The 21,987-nt window shown below is 37.1% G+C and overlaps 1 protein-coding gene across 2 annotated transcripts in view; it reads right to left on the bottom strand.

Annotated features, from left to right (window-relative positions):
- ACTR2 (actin related protein 2) overlaps positions 1 to 21,987 on the bottom strand; it is a 36,599-nt gene that overhangs the window by 3,829 nt on the left and 10,783 nt on the right. For both annotated transcript variants that reach the window (XM_028496703.2, XM_007124889.4), the window contains 6 exons: positions 19,807 to 20,022; positions 16,292 to 16,364; positions 13,011 to 13,147; positions 11,300 to 11,449; positions 7,526 to 7,671; positions 3,551 to 3,683 (listed from right to left, as the gene is read on the bottom strand). In XM_028496703.2, the coding sequence (XP_028352504.1) occupies positions 3,551 to 3,683; positions 7,526 to 7,671; positions 11,300 to 11,449; positions 13,011 to 13,147; positions 16,292 to 16,364; positions 19,807 to 20,022 (855 nt within the window). The remainder of the gene's footprint in view (positions 1 to 3,550; positions 3,684 to 7,525; positions 7,672 to 11,299; positions 11,450 to 13,010; positions 13,148 to 16,291; positions 16,365 to 19,806; positions 20,023 to 21,987) is intronic.

Here is a 21,987-nt window from a genome sequence, read left to right as displayed (position 1 = left end):
CCACTGCCCCTGCAGCTTTCTCAACTGGCTGCTATTTCTCTCTCTCTCTCACTACCTGCCTAACTCTGGAGGTTGGTAACAGTAATTCTTGTTCACTGTTCTCTCCCTCCTCCCTGCAACTCCACAGCCCCTCAGAAACTCATCCTATCTGACTACTCCATCCACCACCCCTCTTTGCCCAGGGCAGCTATAGCTGCCAGGTTATTCCTCCTCATAACTGCTCTGTGGCACGTGTGCGTGCTCTCTCCACCATGTCCTGACATCATCCTCAGTGACCCTGTCTTTCTCTCCCTCACTCGGCAGAACACCAACTCGGGTGATCAACTCTCTTGCTCTGCCCCTGCCCTCAAGCAACTGAACACGTGTCAGAGAAACTCAACATCTAGCTTTAAACATTACCTCAGCTGAGCCCCTCAGTGCCGCTCGGCAATCCCGTGACACTTCTCTTCTCTCTTGCACTCTGCAAGACACCACTTCACACCTCCTCATCTATTTTATGAACCTCTACCAGCTCCTCCCTCCTCTCAGAGCCTCCTAACCTGTCCTGTGATTTCACCTTTCCTCCTCCCTTCCCTCAACAATCTATTCACCACCCAGACTTAATGATCCTTTAAACAAGTCAGATCCTACCACTTCTCTGCGCAAGATCCTCCTTCCTCAATAGGAGGAAAGCCAAACTCTACCGTGGCTGAATAAGACTTATATCCGGACCACCTTTCTGAGCTCACCTCCCAGCCCCCGCCCTTGCTCACTCTCTGCCCCAGCCACTCCTGCCACTCCCACCAACCTGGGGCTCTTCCTGCCTGCAAGATTCTTCCCCGCAGAGTCAGGCTGCCCACTGGCTCACTCCCTTCAGGTCTTTGCTCAAAAGTCATCTTATCTCACGGGAGTCCTTCTCTGATCACACTACACAAAAGAACACACCGTCTCCCACAATCACTACCCACTCTCTAGCCCCTAACCTGACTTCTCCATAGTGCTTATTACTACTGATATATTATTCACAGACTAAACGTGGGGATTTTTGGTTTTGTTCACCAGTTTTGCTTCTCCCACCATCTAGACAAGTGTTTGGCGCCTAGGAGTTCAAGAAGCATTTGCTAAATAATCATCTGAGGCTGATTTTAAATTATATGTATTCTCAAAGTCAGACAAATGAGTGAAGTACTTAGACAACATGGCTCCTTTTGAGTCTTTTAATTTGTTTAATGTATGAGTCCATACACAATTTAATTTCAACAATTTGAGTCACAAATAAAAGATGTGACATAGTGTCTCTAATACATACAGCCCTCTGTAGGATGTAATCTCATTATCTAAACTGATCAAAGTTGGTGAGATGAACCTCAGAGATTAATTTAGAATTAAACAACTCTTAATTGAGTGCATAGTATGTACAGTGTACTTCACACAGTCCAGGGTCTGTAGAAAAAAAATCAGTGCCAAATAACCACCAACTGTTACATACTAGTTTAAAAATTTCTTCCTACTCTACACAGCAACAACTACCAATTAAAGTCTCTTTCAAGAGCTATGATAGTTGACGGGGATGCAAAAGAACTGGAGACACGGTGTTGTTTACAATCTGATTGGGGAGATAAGACATATGCAAGAAACAGCCAGAAAATAACTCAGTCAGAAACATGAGACAGTCCAAGAGTAGCACTGAATGCTGACTACATATTAAAAAAACAAGTTAAAAAAAAAACCAAACAAACCCAAGGTGGCCTTTCTCTCTCCATAGTACAACAGGTTCTTCCCATATACTTACAGGCACCTCTGGCTCCAGGCTGTTTGTTACAGATGAACCAAAACATCTGGCCCTGGACCCAGTTGCCTCGATACACTGAATACAGAGGTGCCCCGGCACTAGGACCGCTCTGAGACAAAGCTCATGAGCCCCTCAGTGCCGCTCGGCAATCCCGTGACACTTCTCTTCTCTCTTGCACTCTGCAAGACACCACTTCACACCTCCTCATCTATTTTATGAACCTCTACCAGCTCCTCCCTCCTCTCAGAGCCTCCTAACCTGTCCTGTGATTTCACCTTTCCTCCTCCCTTCCCTCAACAATCTATTCACCACCCAGACTTAATGATCCTTTAAACAAGTCAGATCCTACCACTTCTCTGCGCAAGATCCTCCTTCCTCAATAGGAGGAAAGCCAAACTCTACCGTGGCTGAATAAGACTTATATCCGGACCACCTTTCTGAGCTCACCTCCCAGCCCCCGCCCTTGCTCACTCTCTGCCCCAGCCACTCCTGCCACTCCCACCAACCTGGGGCTCTTCCTGCCTGCAAGATTCTTCCCCGCAGAGTCAGGCTGCCCACTGGCTCACTCCCTTCAGGTCTTTGCTCAAAAGTCATCTTATCTCACGGGAGTCCTTCTCTGATCACACTACACAAAAGAACACACCGTCTCCCACAATCACTACCCACTCTCTAGCCCCTAACCTGACTTCTCCATAGTGCTTATTACTACTGATATATTATTCACAGACTAAACGTGGGGATTTTTGGTTTTGTTCACCAGTTTTGCTTCTCCCACCATCTAGACAAGTGTTTGGCGCCTAGGAGTTCAAGAAGCATTTGCTAAATAATCATCTGAGGCTGATTTTAAATTATATGTATTCTCAAAGTCAGACAAATGAGTGAAGTACTTAGACAACATGGCTCCTTTTGAGTCTTTTAATTTGTTTAATGTATGAGTCCATACACAATTTAATTTCAACAATTTGAGTCACAAATAAAAGATGTGACATAGTGTCTCTAATACATACAGCCCTCTGTAGGATGTAATCTCATTATCTAAACTGATCAAAGTTGGTGAGATGAACCTCAGAGATTAATTTAGAATTAAACAACTCTTAATTGAGTGCATAGTATGTACAGTGTACTTCACACAGTCCAGGGTCTGTAGAAAAAAAATCAGTGCCAAATAACCACCAACTGTTACATACTAGTTTAAAAATTTCTTCCTACTCTACACAGCAACAACTACCAATTAAAGTCTCTTTCAAGAGCTATGATAGTTGACGGGGATGCAAAAGAACTGGAGACACGGTGTTGTTTACAATCTGATTGGGGAGATAAGACATATGCAAGAAACAGCCAGAAAATAACTCAGTCAGAAACATGAGACAGTCCAAGAGTAGCACTGAATGCTGACTACATATTAAAAAAACAAGTTAAAAAAAAAACCAAACAAACCCAAGGTGGCCTTTCTCTCTCCATAGTACAACAGGTTCTTCCCATATACTTACAGGCACCTCTGGCTCCAGGCTGTTTGTTACAGATGAACCAAAACATCTGGCCCTGGACCCAGTTGCCTCGATACACTGAATACAGAGGTGCCCCGGCACTAGGACCGCTCTGAGACAAAGCTCATCTTGAACCATTTACTTCTTCCTACCTCTTCAAGGCTACACTAGACTGCATTAGGCATTTGTTTAGAAAGACTTCTTGCTCCCTCTGGTGGCCGTCAAGATTCACAAACTATTTTACAGGGTTTTAAAAGTATGTTTACCAGTTGGATTATTGATTGATACTTACAGAAAGTTTTTCCACATCTCCCTTCAACACTCGTTCTAAGTAAAGCTGTTTAAGCTCTCGTTCCAACCGTGATGGCAGCCCAGGGTACATAGTAGACCCTCCAGAAAGCACAATGTGCTTATAGAATTCAGATCTAGAAAGACACAATAGGTATTCATTAGGGGTTTCAGATTAGGAAAACAGTGTCTCAGAGTTGCTTTTATTTACATCAGACTCAGAGAATTAAATAAAATTCAACATGTAAACCACAGGGCTGAATGTTTGCTATTACTACTGTTAATAGATAATAAACCCTCTTTATATATAAAATTATTAGCATTTTGATGACTACTTCTAAGGCACATAACATTTTCTTGCAAATGTAATTGAGTCTTTTAGTAATGACCAGTTTACATTACAAACTTGCAGTACTTGGACTGTGCTATCACAGTGCTTCCATGGAGCCACTGAGATGTGGTTGTTTACTATAATTAATCATATTCTACCACGATTCCAGTTCTTGCTTTTGAATTTTTCCATTTGTCTTTTGTAGTTTTCCCTTTTGTTCCTTTGCTTTGAGGCTGTCAGCTATTAGTTTTGGTTAGACTGATGTGCTTGCTTCTTAGAGCAGTCCTCACTTTCTTCCTTAAATATGCTGTTGGTCATACCAGATAATCAAATCTAAAATAACTGCTTATGTACTAAAAGTAATATCATCCGAGTGAAGGTCTGACGAACTCTTCTCCTAGTAAAACTCAGGAGCTAAGTCACATCCATTTTGGCCTCATTCAAACTCACTTCCAGGTTTTTACTTACTTTCAGGTTCTCAAGGGCTCAGGCTATTATATTTCTAGCTTCTAGAAGAAGTTCTGTATTGTATTTAATTGCAGAAGTATGCACATGAGTGTGACATAAACTAAGCAGCTACATGTGGTATGTGCCCATGAGCATTTATTTTTATTTTTATTTTTAAAATTAATTTACTTTTATTTATTTATTTTTGGCTGCACTGGGTCTTCGTTGCTGTGCACGGGCTTTCTCTAGTTGTGGCGAGCAGGGGCTACTCTATCGTTGCAGTGCAGTGCGTGGGCTTCTCATTGCAGTGTCTTCTCTTGTTGCAGAGCACAGGCTCTAGGCACGCGGGCTTCAGCAGTTGTGACTCACAGGCTCTAGAGTGCAGGCTCAGTAGTTGTGGTGCACGGACTTAGTTGCTCTGCAGCATGTGGGATCTTCCTGGACCAGGGCTCGAACCTGTGTCCCCTGCATTGGCAGGCGGATTCTTAACCACTGCGCCTCCAGGGAAGCCTCCCATGAGCATTTACATGTATGCTTTCAACACACAGGACATGCAAAACAAAATGTGAGTTGTGCTGCTTTCCAATGCTAGCAATGTGGAGAGGGTACTGAACCTAACTCCATTGCTTTAGGAACACCAAAACTTTAATCACTACCAACAGGAATGCACTTTTAAATATAATTTTGCTATTAGTGATCATTAAATCAAGGGACAAAAGCATCTACCCAATCCCTACCATAAGAATTTATCATAACTATGAAGTCTAGACGAGACTTTTGATCATCTTCCATTAGATTTATAGCTTTTTATAAGCCAATTGCTATTTTTATTAATTTCCATTACCAGCCTGTTCCCCAGCCAGCCCACAAAAATTAGGCGGTTATTTCATTCAGGGTTAAATAAAGAAGTAGGCAAACACTTGCTTAATAAAATGCTTCTGAGTGAATTTCTCAATAACTTGAGTATAAAGGAGAGCTTTCTAACTATGACTCAAACTCTAGATGCAATAAAAGATTACAAATCTTTTTATATAACTAAATAAAAACAAAATTTTATATGGCCAAAAACACCATAAGCAAGAGACAAATGAAAAATGACAAAATGTCTGCAATAGATATCACAGAGCTAATATAAAAAGAACTTTTTCAAAAACTGAGAGAAAAAAATTTTTTTAATTCCATAGAAGAACAGGCAAAAGCCATGAACATACAATTCACCAGAAGATATAAAAATGGCCCTAGACATAGAAAAATATATTCAACTTCAATCTTAAGAGAAACGCAAATTAAAACTACATTCAGATATCATTTCTCAATTAGACTTGGCATAAAAGTAAAATGCTGAAAAACTCTGTGATCAAGCTGTTGGGGACACAGGTGCCCTCATATATGACTGGTGGGAAAGAGAAAGGGTACAACTTTCATAGAAGGGAACTGAGCAATAACAAAACCACACACATTTATCCTTCAACCCAACTATTCCCCCCAGACATTTTTTCAGAATATATATGCCCAACAATACAAAGATACAGTGTGCACAAGGTTATTAACTGCAGCATTATCACACTGGAAAAAAGAATGCAACTGGAACAAAGAATAAGGACAACCCCCAGGAAGTGGCAGATGTAGAGAACAAACGTGAGGACCAAGGAGGGAAAGCTGGGGGGGGGGGTGAATTGGGAGATTGGGATTGACATACATACACTAATATGTATAAAACGGATAATAAAAACCTGCTGTATTAAAAAAAAGGCAGTTTTAGACATAAAAAAGAAGCTTGTTTCGAATACATTAAGTGAAAAAAGCAAAGCGCAAAAGAGTATTTACAGTATGCTACCTTTTTGTGTAAGAAAATAAAAAACAGAGGGAGGAGGACTAGGGTGAAAGACAAGGGGTGGGGAGAGTAATACTTCTGAGTATACTTTTTTGTACAGTTTTCACTAGTTATTCAGAAAACAAAATTAAAGATGAGCTGGGAATATCCTGTGCCACAAAATAGAATGAAGTAGAATGTGCTCAAAAAGAGATGAGGGCACATCAAAGGACACAGGAGCTTGTTTGAAGGGGCTCTAACAGGCGAAACCCGGAACAATTTAGCACCAAAATGAAATAAGGCAGTAATAAATTATAATCCACCAAATAAAATCATGAGACCATACTGATAATAAAACAAACAAAACAAGGGAGAAAGGAAAAGGACTTCCTTATGCTAGAATGTCAACTAATAAAAACAGAATGACAGAATTAGAAAAAAATCACCTTTTTGCAACGATCACAATAAAAATGGATTTAGGCAAGAATCATCAACAGACGCCAAAAGGGGTGGGGACCAGAGTTTGATGAGGAACAGGAGACTTACACAGTCTCAAAGTATTTTCCCACAAATTACTTAAAAGTCAGGAAAGGAAAAAAAAAAACCTACACAGTGGAGAAAATAGGAAACTTCATTAAGAGTTTAACACTAATATCACCAATTTGGAGCAAACAGACATCACTTCTGGATGTGATAACCTGAGAAGGACACATCACTTAAGTACTGTTCTAGCCAAAAATGCACAATCTAAATCTAATCATGAGAGAACATTCAAACCCAAATTGTACTCTGCAGAGATATCAATGTCATAAAAGACTGAGGAACTATTATAGATAAAAGGTGACTTAAGAGACATGATGACTAAATACAATGTGTGACCTTAGATTTGATCCTTCACTGGAGAAAAGAAAAACTGTATAAAGGACATTATTGGGACAGTGAACAAAACTGAAATATGGATGGTAGATAAAAGTATGTCAGTAATCAATCCCCAGAACTCAATAATGCACTGTGGCTATAAGAGAATAGCCTCATTCCTAAGAAACACAAAGTGAATATTAAGGAGTAAAGAGGACTTATGCATACAACCTACTCAAATGGCTCAAGAAAGAAAAGAGAGAGAGAGAGCACACAAACATGCAGAATATTAAAATCAGTAAAATGGAAAACTGGTACAGGAGTTCTCTATTCTATTCTTGCAACTTTCAACATTTAAACTATTTCAAAATAAGTCTAAAGAGGCCTGAGACACAGTGATATATGCTGTTCAACAACCAGTGTCATCCTATCAGAAACCTGAGTGAGACAATAGACAACTTGGTCATTCTAGCTATTTATATTCCATCTATTTCTGATAAATAACTTTGAAACAACCATTTCTAATGTACCTGGTATCGATGTCAGCTGCCTGGATTGTGTTAAAAAGCAATTCAGCAACACCTACTCCCTCAACATTGATCAAGTGAGGCTGAAACAAAGCTTCTGGTGCTTCAAATCTCTCTCCCCCAACTTTGATAATGCGGCCATCTGGGAGCTAGAAACCAAGAACAATCAGGTATCAGCAAAGGATTTTAAAAGTTCCTAGTGTTCTTTAGATGTTAGTACTTATATAAACACCTGTTCTAGAACCAAAATCATTATCAGCAATATATTTCTCCGAAAATACATTTTTGAAAAAAGACAAAAAAGGTAAATTAAATACATCAAAATAATTGTTTTTATTATCATGCTCTGCTCTGCTTTTAAAATGGTGCGTCATGCCCCCAAATAGGAATTTCTTGGAGGATTCGCCAACGCACGAGTGTGTGATGTTCCACTGGTGTGTGCAGGAGAGCACTACAGGTGGCGCTGATCGCCCATGGAAACTGGATTTTTGCTGGAGTCAATGTTGCTTATCATTTTAACACATTTGTGAGTTTATGGATATTTTTACCATGTAGCACAGACACATTCAATTAAAAATTTTAAGTAATTTCTTTCACCAAATAATTACTCTGGGAAACTATCATTTTGTCATCAAAACACTTTATATCACGTGTGAAACTTCTGTCAAATCATTTAATCCAAAAAAATTGTACGATCAAGAAAACTTAAGGAATATTGACCTAGACTATTTATTAGGCAATTGTGTTGTATCCTACTTACCAGGTCCTATTAAATTTTAAATGATAATGAATAAATATAATTTTAAGAAAATTAGATTTAAACAACTGGTCAGATACCATTACAACATGACCTTGTGCAGAAAACTCTTAAGTTACATCATGTTTATATTTAATTAAATGAGAAATGTTAAACAAAAACTCCCTCACAATTCACTGAATTGACCTAAGTAACAAGCATGCTTGTATACGCTGGCATTGGACACATTTCTGTATGACATACCAGAATCAGTTTTACATTAACATTTCTAACAGTATATTTGTTTAAAATAACATAATTAAAATAATTATCTTTAGATTCCAAAACTGACTTTCCAATATGACAAAGCATCACGAAGCAAGTTCTTTAAGACATTTACCCCCATCTGCTATGACTGTTTACAAATATGTGCAAGGCAATCACTCCAAAATTATCTTTTTATAAATCACATCAATGTCTTAAAAAAAATTTACCCTTAAAAAAAATAAACCTTAAAACCCAAACTTGAAATCACCCCACGATACATGGAAAAACTTCACATGGCAGACTACTGTTACCAAAACCTCTGTACCTGGCCCTTCCAGCCTCTGATGGTGTGGCTCTTCTCAAAGCTCTATTTGCAGGCCAGCCTGGGGCCACCTACCCTAGGAACTACTACCTCTTGGAACTGTTAAAACTGTATGCTTCCCATTTCTTTGCACCAAATCTTACCCTTTCCTTTATTTGTCCACTCTTATCCCTCTTCATTTACTCATCAGTTCACTGTTTGTTGCATGTATTTTTGTAACCTACCTCAAACTCTCTGAGAAAGGAGAATAAATAAATAAAATATGTCTTACACTTCTAGTTCCCTTATCCTCTGCCTCATGACACGTTCTTCCAAAGTCAGGTAGGTGACAAATTATAAATCTAGGGTAACTGTCAAGGCTTCGGGAAGAATCCCCAGAGCAAATCTGGAGATAATTAAGTTGCAAAGTATTGACTTATTGACTATTTGGATCAGTACCTTCTAAAATTAAATACTATAACTTATAAAAATTTATAATTATTTTTATTTATTCTTTTTTAAAAATTCATTTATTTAGTTTTGGCTGCACTGGGGTCTTCATTGCTGCGCGTGGGCTTTCTCTAGCTGCGGTGAGCGGGGGCTACTCTTCGTTGCGGCGTGCGGGCTTCTCATTGCGGTGGCTTCTCTTGTTGCAGAGCATGGGCTCTAGGCGCATGGGCTTCAGTAGTTGTGGCACGCGGGCTCAGTAGTTGTGGCTCACGGGCTTAGTTGCTCTGCGGCACGTGGGATCTTCCCGGACCAGGGCTCAAACCCGTGTCCCCTGCATTGGCAGGTGGATTCTTAACCACTGTGCCACCAGGGAAGTCCCTATTCATTTGTTTTTGTTTTCTTTTGGCTGTACCATGTGGCATACAGGATCTTTAGTTCCCCATCCAGGGATCAAACCCATGCCCCCTGCAGTGGAAGTGCAGTCTTTTTTTTTTTTTCTCTTCAATTTTTTTAAAAATAATTTTTATTGGAGTACAGTTGATTTACAATGCTGTGTTAGCTTCAGGTGTACAGCAAAGTGAATCAGTTATACATATACATATACCTACTCTTTTTTAGACTCTCTTACCATATAGGTCATTACAGAGTACTGAATAGAGTAGCCTATGCTATAGAGTAAGTCCTTATTAGTTATCTATTTTATATATAGTAGTATGTATATGTCAATCCCAATTTCCCAGTTTATCCCTCCCCCCCATCCCCGGGTAACCGTTTTTTTTTTTTAAATATCTTTATTGGAGTATAACTGCTTTACAATGTTGTATTAGTTTCTGCTGTACAACGAAGTGAATCGGCTATATGTATACATACATCCCCATATTCCCTCCCTCTTGCGTCTCCCTCCCACCCTCCCTATCCCACCTCTCTAGGTCATCACAAAGCATCGAGCTGATCTCCCTGTGCTATGCAGCAGCTTCCCACTAGCCATCCATATGGAAGCACGGAGTCTTAACTGCTGGACCACCAAGGAAGTCCCTATAATTATTTTGTAAATGACTATTATGTACATATTTGTGATAGGCTGAGTTTACATGAATCAAATGGCTTAAGAATACTTGCTTTTATTGCCTATCATTCAATTTCATTTTAATAACTACTAGATCCTAGCAGCACCAATGACATATTGGACCTTACAATTCTTAGTTGCAGGGGATGCCCTGTTCATTGTAGGATGTTTAACAGCCTTCCTGCAAAGCTGTAACAACCAAAAAATGTCTCCAGATGCATTGATCAAAGATACAATATGGAAGTACTTTATACCCAGATGAATGACAGACTTAAAGATAGCAATACATTAAAAATTCACAGAGGATCAACTCCCCTAGTGTAAACTATAACTAGGTTCTAAGTCTCATTAGTTTCAATTTCAAGTTAACATTTGTTTTGAACATCTCATTAAGAAAATACTAAGTCAGGAAAACTGCCACCTACTGAATTATAAAAGCCATCCTATAGGATGACCACTTCCCAAAGTATCTTAGAACACCAGCCCCATGAAATGCTGAGGAATACTGTGGTCATGTACAAATCAGCATATCAAAGGCTCTGAGAAGTCCTTTAATAAAGTGAAATCAACTCTCTCCCAAACTTACCTGATAATGTAGCCCCCATTTTAATTTTTGTGAAATACCTATTAACATCTCACAGAAATAACATTATGTGAAATCCATGCTGAAAAATGTTATTCCAAGTACTAGAATCTCAAAATAATATCTCACATCTAACTGCATCCTAAAGTAGAAAAGCAATACATGATTCTTGCCTTATTTCATGTTATACGGTGTCCTAAAATAATTAAATCATAGAATCATAATGTAGAAAGACATTAAAGATCACACATATACATATTCTAACAACCCAAACCAAAAGTACTGGATTCCAAGAAAACCTCCTTAAGCACGCACCAATAGTCAAAGTTGTCCATTTTAAAACCGCATATATATTATACACTGGAAATACTTACTGTGTAAGATTCAACTAATACTGTGGTTTCTAAGGCCAGTTTCTGCTCTTGCTCAATATTATACCCCACATAACACAATTTTTCTTTAATCATGCGAACCGTTTCAAAATCAGCAGAATGGTTGAAGGCGTAGCCCCGCAACAGAAGCAGCTGGTACAAAAAAATAGCAGTAAATCCACAAGTAATCCGAATGAGTTCAACTCTGCAAAAGCGAGTAATGCTCTCTAAATATGTCACATCAATACCAAATGCAATGGACAGTGGAGCCTTAGCCCTTACTGAGTATTTCAGAAATGGGAATATTACTTGCCATAAAAGGATTTATATTTCAGTTTCACAGAGAGACAGAATTAACAGTTCATGAATAATAAATGGCTAAAATGAGCAAAATATTTATTAATAAATAATATTTTACACTGGACTCCTGTAATTCTGCAATTTGCTCAATCAATGCCATATTCATGAAATACCCCAGGTCTTAACGAAGTTTTATCCCTAACTTCTATTATGTCTGACACATATTAGATGGGCAATAGCATTTGTTAAAAAAAAAACCCCACATAATACACAACATAAACAATGTTTTCATATAAAAACTTAAGAAAACAAATCCCTTTATCTTTGTGCTTATGTTCAAAAGAAATCCCTTGGGCACTCCTTTAGTAGTCACCTTCGAATAGAATTTTGGCTTAGACTGAGAGTATTATAATTCTCATTAACAATCTTATTATTACTTTAAATGAGATTAAAGGGGGCTTCCCTGGTGGCGCAGTGGTTGCGCGTCCGCCTGCTGATGCAGGGGAGCCGGGTTCGCGCCCCGGTCTGGGAGGATCCCACGTGCCGCGGAGCGGCTGGGCCCGTGAGCTATGGCCGCTGGGCCTGCGCGTCCGGAGCCTGTGCTCCGCAACGGGAGAGGCCACGGCAGGGGGAGGCCCGCATACCACAAAAAAAAAAAAAAAAAAAAAAAAGAGATTAAAGGAACCCAATGTCAAGGTGAAGACTTAATGCAATCTAATTTATTGCACAGATTTCATCCTAGAACACTCTCTTCACAGCAGCACCAATGACATATTGGACCTTACAATTCTTAGTTGCAGGGGATGCCCTGTTCATTGTAGGATGTTTAGCAGCCTTCCTGCAAAGCTGTAACAACCAAAAAATGTCTCCAGACATTGCAAAATGTCCCTGGGGGGCAGCATCATCCCTGACTGAGAGCCACTGACCTGGAGAGAATACACTAACTACAGAATTCTGGTACAGACAACATTCTAAACCTTTTTTTTCCACATTACAAAAAACCCACATGCCTCCAAATAGTGGCCTTATATACTTTATCCAGCAATGTTTTAAAGAAAATTATAACTAATTATATTCACAAGTATACTTTATCATACAACCGTTCAAAGGAAGGTTTTATGGCAGAAAGGTTGCCTAAGTTGTTCAAGGAAGTTTTAGAGTCTTCCTCCATCTTTGAAATACCTCTCTACCCATTCCTTGGGAATAGTAAATATAATTAAGTAATGATGAACTCTCATTAGTATACAAGAGATCACGTGTGTGAATCTCATATGGATTTTATATGAATAATGAACTGGGCCACTTCTCTGGTGGTGCAGATTAGCTAGAGTCCTGAGATGATACATTTAATTTTGTGTTAAGTTGGTACACACAAACTACAAAATCTAATTCTATGATTTTTTTTTTTGCTTACCTTGATAAGGTATCTAGTAATATCCCTCCCAGCAATATCCAGTCTCCTGGTAAGGTGAGGGAGAGAAAAGCCTTCATACACTGGGCAAATGTGAGTCACACCATCTCCAGAGTCCACCACTACTCCAGTTAATAAACCTGTGGAAGAACCATGAGGTTGTAAATAAAAAGCCAAATCAGAAAAATCAAAGCCAGCAAATTTCAAATATTAGTAAAGAAGACAAACTAGAAATGTCACCAACCAGAATGGTCTAAAAGCCAGCATTTCTTTATTATTTGCTTATTTTACAGCTTATTTCGAATACAAAGACACTAACGTCAGTGTTCTCTCACATGCCTCCTGTGAGACTTTTAGTCTAATCATGGGCTACCCCAGGAGATAGCCCTAGGACTGTTTTTCAGGAATAGGACTGAAAAATACAACATAGTCTTTATTTTTCCTTCCAACTTAATCTGGATCCCTGAATTCCATTAAAGTAAAATTTTCTAGAGCATCATGGATAACTTTTACGAAAACCATTGTGAAAGGTAAATATTACACAAATTGACAGTGAACCTGTTGAAATAATCTAGTTCTTTATTATTATTTTTGTCATATGACAAAACTGTGTTTGGAAAATTTGTTGATACTAGATAGCTAGAAATCTGAGAACACTTCATCTTGACTAGCTGAAGGATCATTTCAATTATTCACCAGAAACCAAAAAGACAATGTCAGTTAAACCTCTTAATAAAAACAGCAAAGAAGCTGCCTTGTTTCTCGTATGTGCTATTTAAAACTATAAATGGCTGCAAATTACTGTTTCACCTTTTGTGTCAGGGTTAATTCAGGAAAAACAAAACAAAACTTTTTCTGACTCATGTTTTCTAGTAGTTTTTAATAGTCTAATAATATTTTTAACAACAAAAAAAATTTTAACCAGAATATGCATTATCTACAATTTGCTCAAGCATTGTTTTATCACTGTCCCATCCCTGAGTAGGCACTCTCCCTCTTTCTTATTATGCACTAAGTAACTGATTTATCTTGGAATACGTTTATTCAAACCACCTCCTGCTGAAGTTGATATAATCTGTTTTTCCTTGACTGATTTTTTAAGTTTCATAAAAATCATACACTGCCTCTTAAGGTTGCATTCTTTTAAACAAGAGACTTTCTATTGTAAAAAAAGAAGAATCCACAATATCATTAATTCAAAAATACTCCCAGTAATATCAACTAAAGCAGCAATTTACATATTTTATTTTCCAAATAGACCTTCCCATCCAACCTCACCTTATTTTCTACACTCCCAGTAGGTTACATACTGGCCTTTCCCTTACGTATTTGACCGGATTCCAGTGCCACACCCTTCTGTCACTGGACTATTTATTCTTTCCACTTCAATTCCTAAGGATTCTTTAAAGCTCAATCTAGTTCTTACCTTTCCATTTATACCTTCCCTGACCACTTTAACCTCCAGCTCAGACTCCATGATTCGTTATTCCTCTCAATCCTGTCTGCAAAATGCAGTCAAACATACTTTCCTGAATCACTGTGTCACCTCTCTCTTATTCAAAAACCTTCCCTGGCTCCGAATGCTGCTTCTTACTTTTTTTGGTTTAACTGGTAGCACTAGCCACCTTGTTTAAGAAGGAGAATTTTTCCACGGCTTAGAGTTCTTTTGATTAGTATTACTGGACTATAATTTCTCAAAATTAAGAATTCAACAGTTAAACAAAAATAGCTAAATATCAGGAATTAAAAGAGGGTATCTTCTCCTTGGACAGAAATAAATTTATGAATACTGCTAGAAAAATCTGTTAAGGTAAATTTCATTCAAATACAATTAAAACAAAAATTCATTTCAGCAGACGTGTCCCATCCCCACCCCCTAAATGGAACTATTATCACCAATTTCAAAGCTTAGATTCAAAATTTTTAATATCTATTTTTCCAAAGTATTTTCTAAAATAATTTCTGAAATTTACTTTTTAAAAAAATGAAATAAAATTACCTAGATGCACACAAGCACTAATTACTCACAGCTGGGCTGTAATTGCCTTAAGGACAAGGAGACCACACATAGCTTATGGAGTAGCTTACTTTACTCACTGCCATATCCTCTGCACTAAACAGAAATCGAGGCACATGCTACACTTGGTGAATGAATAAAGCCTCTTTAAAAATTTAATTCTCCCCAAGTACTTTCTTAGTATCTATATGTAGTAGTAAAGACAGTTTAAAAACCCAGTATGTGTTTTGAAAAGTGATTTTTACTCATGCATATGTAGAATCAGATGGATCACCACAATATTAGTTTGTTTCCCAAGTACAACTGACCCCTGAACAACACAGGGGTTAACCTGCATATAACTTATAATTGGCCCTCTGCATCCATGGTTCCTCTACATCCCCAGATTCAACCAACCACGGACCATGTACTGTAGTATTTACTATTAAAAAATATCCATGTATAAGTGGACTCATGCAGTTCAAACCAGCATTGTTCAAGGGTCAACTGTATTGTCATACACTGCTTAAGTACTAAGGCTTGAGACTTAATTGTCACCTCCTTCAGAAATCTTCTCTGACATGCTGAATCAATTTCTGTATCTTCTCCCCATTAGATTCTAAGTCCTTGAGGCATCTTTACATTTGAAGTGCCTAACAAACTCTGTAGCACATATCCGATGGCCCCTTAAGTTCTCGATAAGACCATAAGGATATAAAGAATTCTCCCTACATGGCTACTATTTTATTCCCAATGGACAGCAAGCCAGTTACTAACAGCAGTACCAAGAAAACACAGTAGCTCCCCTCCATTAAATCCACCTCAAAAGTTAGGAAGGCACTCTCAAATGTCTGCCTTTTCCTTTGTATTTAATCTATTATGTATTTGACAAACATGATTTATACTAATCTTTTTGGCTCTATTTTTTTTTAACTGCCAATTCTGAGGACAAAATTCCATTTTCATTCTCCACTTTATAAAACATTTTTTACTTTAAATAGCCTAAAAGAGGGAACCTTCTACTTTTAAAAAAATTGAGAAGTTTCTTTTTACCTAAGTCTTTCATTGTTTAGTAAAGAAGATAAAAATGTGTATATTTTATTTGACAAATTTTAGAAATTGTGGAAATATCTGAATAAATATTTAAAATATTTGAATAAATATAAATACATAAATATTGTGCTCTTCTGGGACTTACAACTTACCGAAAAATCAAACTCCTCTGACATCAAACATATTTAATAAATATTTGCTGAATTGATTATACTAAAAGTTAAGCTTTACCTACCTTGAGCATACAAAGTCAAAACTGCCTGGATGGCTACATACACTCCAGAAAACTGGTAAGTTTCAAACATTACCTGAAAATGCAAAAGGAAAGGGAAAAAATTAGTATTTAGAAGTTATATAATAAGTATGTATAAGGTTTCTTGATGGTCAGAGTGGATTAGCTATCCAAAATAAAATCAAAGAACCCAAAAGAATCCTCCATTCTCTTTAGCTCTTTTTGCCTCTACTGAAGTCCTGCTGTCACAGAGCTCCAATTTTGGGGACAGATTTTTGAATACACACTAAGTCCCCACGCATTTCATAAGTGCTACAAAGCAAAGATTTCTGAGTGTTTTAGTTAATAGCTAATTAGAGTGAAGGAAAGCATTCTGCTTTTGAACAAGGTTTTCTTCTCAACTGATGTCCCTTAAAGGAAATATCTTTTAATTTAAAGACAAACTATAGAAATTGCTTAACTGCTTACTTCGCATCCCTCTCCCTCAACCTGGGCCAAGAAAGACTGTGGCTCTACCTCCAGCAGTTTAAAAAGAAAAAAAGGTAATAAAACAGTAGGGCAGGAAAACAAAAATAAACACAGTAACTCCTGAATGCTGGCAGATCCTGAATGCTCAGCAGCTGAGCCTGCCCTCCTCACTGGAGCCAAGGCTGCGTTCCACTCTCTGCCAAGGTACACTGCAGGGAGGAGTCCCCTCATGCCCTCTCTGCTCACAACCATGCTCATTCTCTGTAGTGCAGGTTGGCTGGGAACATCCTATAGGATTTTCTCTGTCATCTACACCGAGCATTCCTTGATTGGCAGTGCTGACTACTGCTATGAATATCTCATATTTAGAAATTTTACAACTGTCCACAATAAGAATTATATAGAATTTAAATTTTACAACTCTGGGGAATTGCCTGCAGTCCAGCAGTTAGGACTCTGTGCTTCCACTGCAGGGAGCACAGGTTCGATCCCTGGTCAGGGAACTAAGACCCTGCATACAGCGTGGCGCAGCCAAAAACAAAAACAAAACCAACAAAACTGAATCACTGTGCTGTACACCTCAAACTAACACAACATTGTAAATTAACTATACTTCAATAAAATTCAATTAAAAAAATAAAAAATTCTAAAATAAATACATACATACATAAATAAATTTTACATCTCTGAAACACATACTCATCAATTAAGCAACTAGATATTCTAAGTAGTATTCTACTCCATCATCCTTTATTCCCCCACCACAGGGATGAAAATGGAAGAGTAATGCTATACAGTTGACCCTTGAAAACACAGGTTTGAACTGCGCAGGTCCATTTAATTGCAGGTTTTTTTCAGTAAATAAATACTATACCACAACATGATCCGAGAATGGATGAATCCAGTGATGCAGAACTGGAATAAAGAGGGCCAAATGTAAAGTTATACACAAATGTTTGACCGAGGGGGGTTGGCACCCCTAACCCTGTGTTGTTCAAGGGTCAACTGTATTTGCATTTATCAACTTGACAGTCTGTTAGAATTTGTTTTTACTTATAAGATCATTAAAAGGTATTTGTAGTTCTAATACAACTTTCTGGATGAGATTAAAGTAGGGCATTATCAGTCATAGCCAAATTTGCACTCGTGAGTAAAAAAGAGCATTAAACTAAAGATGAGAACTTAGAGTGCAGTAAGACTAATTCTTGTCATTTTTGCAGATTAAAAAAATATATGTCCTAGTCAAATAGCTAGTTAGTGGATGACACTATACCTGTCATCTCCCTAACTTTTCATCTGAAAGAAAATTTGGTTTTCATTCTGGTATTGTGTTACTTTCTGAAAGAGGTTTCCTTGTGTAGTAACCTTTTGATTTAATGCAAAAATATCTCTGCACTCTGATTTTGTAATAAGCTACTAAAAATAAATAGCAATTACAAATGACTACTTATCCATCACAAAGTATTAGTGATTGTAAACCATTCAGAAAGTGCAAAATGCAATTAAAATATGAGCTAATACAATAAAGCCCATCTTTCATAGTTTTAGGGGTGGCTAGGGGAAAAAAGTAATAAAATACGAACCATAAGAAATGATATGGATTCTGTAGCTAAAACCATGATCTCAAAATTTTAAAACACTTAATATAAAAATTCTAATTCTCTTCCAAAATTTCCATCAACATCTAAACATAGCCACTGAGTAAAACAAGATATTTACATTAAGTAGTATCTGGAAAGCTACTAAAATACAAAGCAATTAAAAGTTTCTATCTCATATATAACAAAATGAAAGACAACCTTGAAAAGTTACCTATCTAAACTATTAAGAATGTAGACTTTTTGCTCTCTGTAATTGCCTACCTCATTAGCCATTTCAACCTCCTTTCCCAGCTCTCCCCTATCTCCTTGGCCCTTCGCTTTCTCACCTCTGTCTACTATCACTTCTTTGGTGAACCATATTATCTATATCCTCATGACTCTCCCAAGTTTTTATCTCCAGTCCCAGACTTCTCTCCTGAACTTGATCTTAATAACCATCTACTTGACATTTTTGCTTGGATGTCTAATGAAGACCTAACATGTCCAAAACTGAACTCCTGATCCATTTCCCTCCCAAATCCTGTTCTACTATCTCAGTTTTTCCCCATCCTCCAGTTACTCAAGCGAAATCTTTGCAGTTATCCCTCTATTACCCACATCTAAGAAATCAGAATATATTTTGGCCCTACCTTCAAAACAGAGCCACAATCTGGCCATTTCTCATTACCTTCTCTGCTACTACCCCTAATCCTAACCATCATTATCTTGTGCTCAGGTAACTGAAAAAGTCTCCAACTGGTCTCTCTTGTACCCTTGCTTCCTTATGTTCTATCTACATTCAACACAGCAGCCACAGGAACCTAAATCTGAGCATGTCCCTTCCTTGTAATAGCTCTACATTTCACTTGGAGTTTAAATCTAATTCCCTATTAGAGCCTACACGGCCCTAGATTGCCCCATTACTTCTCCCACCTTGTCTCCTGTTGCTCTCCCACACTGGTTTCCTTGCTGACTCTCTAATATGCCAGGCTTGCTACCATTTCAAGACCTTTACACTGGCTACTCCCTTTGCCTGGAATGCTCTTCCCAAGTATATTCTGGCTAACTCCCTTTGTTTAAATATCACCTTCTTACAGACACATACTACCACATTTATGAAAAACGCAGCCTCCCTACATTCCCCATCCCACTTAACCTACTCTTTTTTTTCCCTTTAGCATCTATTATCTTCTAACAAACCATTCAATTAACTCACTTTTTGCTCTTTCGGTCTGTTTTCCACTGCTAGAGGATACACTCCATGGGAGCAGGACTTCACTTTGTTTACTGGTATATTCTACTTATAAGTAATGACTAACATAGTTAGGTGCTCAATAAATAGGATCTGGGAGAAAATAATTATTCTTATTCCCTTTATTCTTAAGGACAATGGTAAGATAAAAGAAAAAACATGTGCTTTAACATCACATCACAGAAACACATATATGTGCAACCCATCTAAAAACTTACCTCTACAATCTTCTCTCTGTTTTTGGTTGGGTTCATAGGAGGTTCTGTGAGCAAGATTTTACAATTCCTAGTATCTATGTTAAGTTTCTCTGGTCCAAATGTATAGTCCCACAGGTGTTTCATGTCATCCCAATTTCGTACTATGCCATTTTCCATTGGGTAATTAACTTCTAACATTGAGCGTAATTCACTTGCCTCATCACCAACCATAAGATCCTAGAAAATTATAATATCAAAGCTTTAGACCAAATTTTTGTATAAAATACCTTCAGAAAATTATCCTCCCATAATATTTTGGAAAACTTGGAAATAATTAACTTTAATCTTTCTGGCACTTTCAGACAAAGTTCTTCATTCCACAAGTTAAAAAGATCTTTTCTTAAAAAAATAAAATAAAATAAAAAAAGATCTTTTCTTGCATGAACAATGCCTTGCAAATCTTAATCATGAATAATAAATTTTTATGTACAGCATGGTTTAAATCAATAAATTGACCTTACCTTTAATACATATGTTTCCAAAAGAAGAGCATTAGCACAAATAAACCCCACATTTTCATATATTGGAGGGTTTTGTATGAGGTTTCATCTGTTTCTTTTGCTCAAATGTTCAAAAAATAAGGCCTGTGATATGTGAGATAGCACATCAGGGAAAAAAAAAACTTGTAGAAAAATGCTCAATGCATGCAGCACATTTCTTTGTACTAAATATCAAAATGATAAGTGTAAGTACTATAAAGCATAATGAGAAGCAAAAAATAAAAGGATTTTTTATTACACTATAAGAATGGACATATGCACCACATAACTTGTAAATTTCACAAACTTCTACCTATATATGCCTCAATTAGAATTGAAATTAAGTTTCAATATGCCTCAGATGAATGATAATTTGTAGAGATACAAAAAATTAAGACAAAGAGAAGCAATTCTTCTTTAAAATTATCTCATGAGCAACATCTTCGATCTTAAAGTATAAAACTGGAAAACTATGCTATTACACATGAAGCAGAATACTCACAAGTGTTGTCTCCAATGACAGCATACTTAAGATGACCCACATTTCAAAAGTCAAATTTTGTGTGTATAATAAGGCTAATGATGTCCCAGAATTTAAACTTATTTTAGAAATCGGCTAGTCAAAATACTAAATAATCTTGATTTCTACATATACTGATGAATTCAATTTAAAAAAAAAACCCTAGTATCAGAAATAGCTACTATTTGCTATAAGACCTTACGACATTTTAAAACAGAGGTTTAAATACATATATGACTTTAAAACTTTTTAAAATAACAACTAAATAAAAAGAGACAAGATAAACAAGGGTGAAGACTCTAAAAACAACAATAAAAAAAAAAACCAAACAGATTTCTGGAAAATCCACTGAAAGCAACAACAAAAAGGAAAAACAAAGTTAAAGCACATGCTAGAAATGTTCACTAAAACTTTTCTGTTGCAACTAATTTTGTATAAAGTTAATTCACCATAACTTATTACTCAAATTGCTTAAATATTAACTATTTAGAATCATCTGATAGGAAAATGCAAAAGTAAAAATCTGTATTTGTGAACTCTAGTAACTGACATGCCTTTGTTGAATTACTTATGGAGAAGTATACTGAAAATTTCAAATACATCAAAAGACAAGATACACTGATGGACTGACAGATGGATAAATGGATAGATATGTGATATATCAGTATAGTAAACATTAATATCAGAATCTAGGTGGTGGATGTATGGGTTTCACTGCAAAATTCCTTCAACTTTGCCGTGTATTCTAAACACTTCTTAATAAAATGTTAGGGGGAGGAATTTATACCTCCAAGTACATATATTACTTTTGGCCATCAATGTAACTTAATATACAATTTTGTTAATTTCTTCTAGAATATATCTTTATAACAGATCAGATAATTAGATGGTTTATATCATCAATATATATTCACAACTACATTTCAACAAATTTAGTGTAAGTCTGGTCTGATTTCACCAGACTGTTTAGTTTTTATTCCATGCAAGAATAGGGGCTTACATATGTCTGATCTAATGCCAACTCAAAATAAAAGCGTCATGGATCTACTTCTAGGGCACACATACCATAAATAATTAACTGAAAAAAACATCTGGCATTGAGTATCTTACCATCCCTCTGAACAAAGAGGACATTTAAAATGG

Source organism: Physeter macrocephalus, chromosome 12 (assembly GCF_002837175.3).
Source record: "Physeter macrocephalus isolate SW-GA chromosome 12, ASM283717v5, whole genome shotgun sequence".
Classification (NCBI taxonomy): domain Eukaryota; kingdom Metazoa; phylum Chordata; class Mammalia; order Artiodactyla; family Physeteridae; genus Physeter; species Physeter macrocephalus.
Note: the sequence above shows the minus strand (reverse complement) of the source record. Positions and strands in the feature narration are given on the sequence as shown.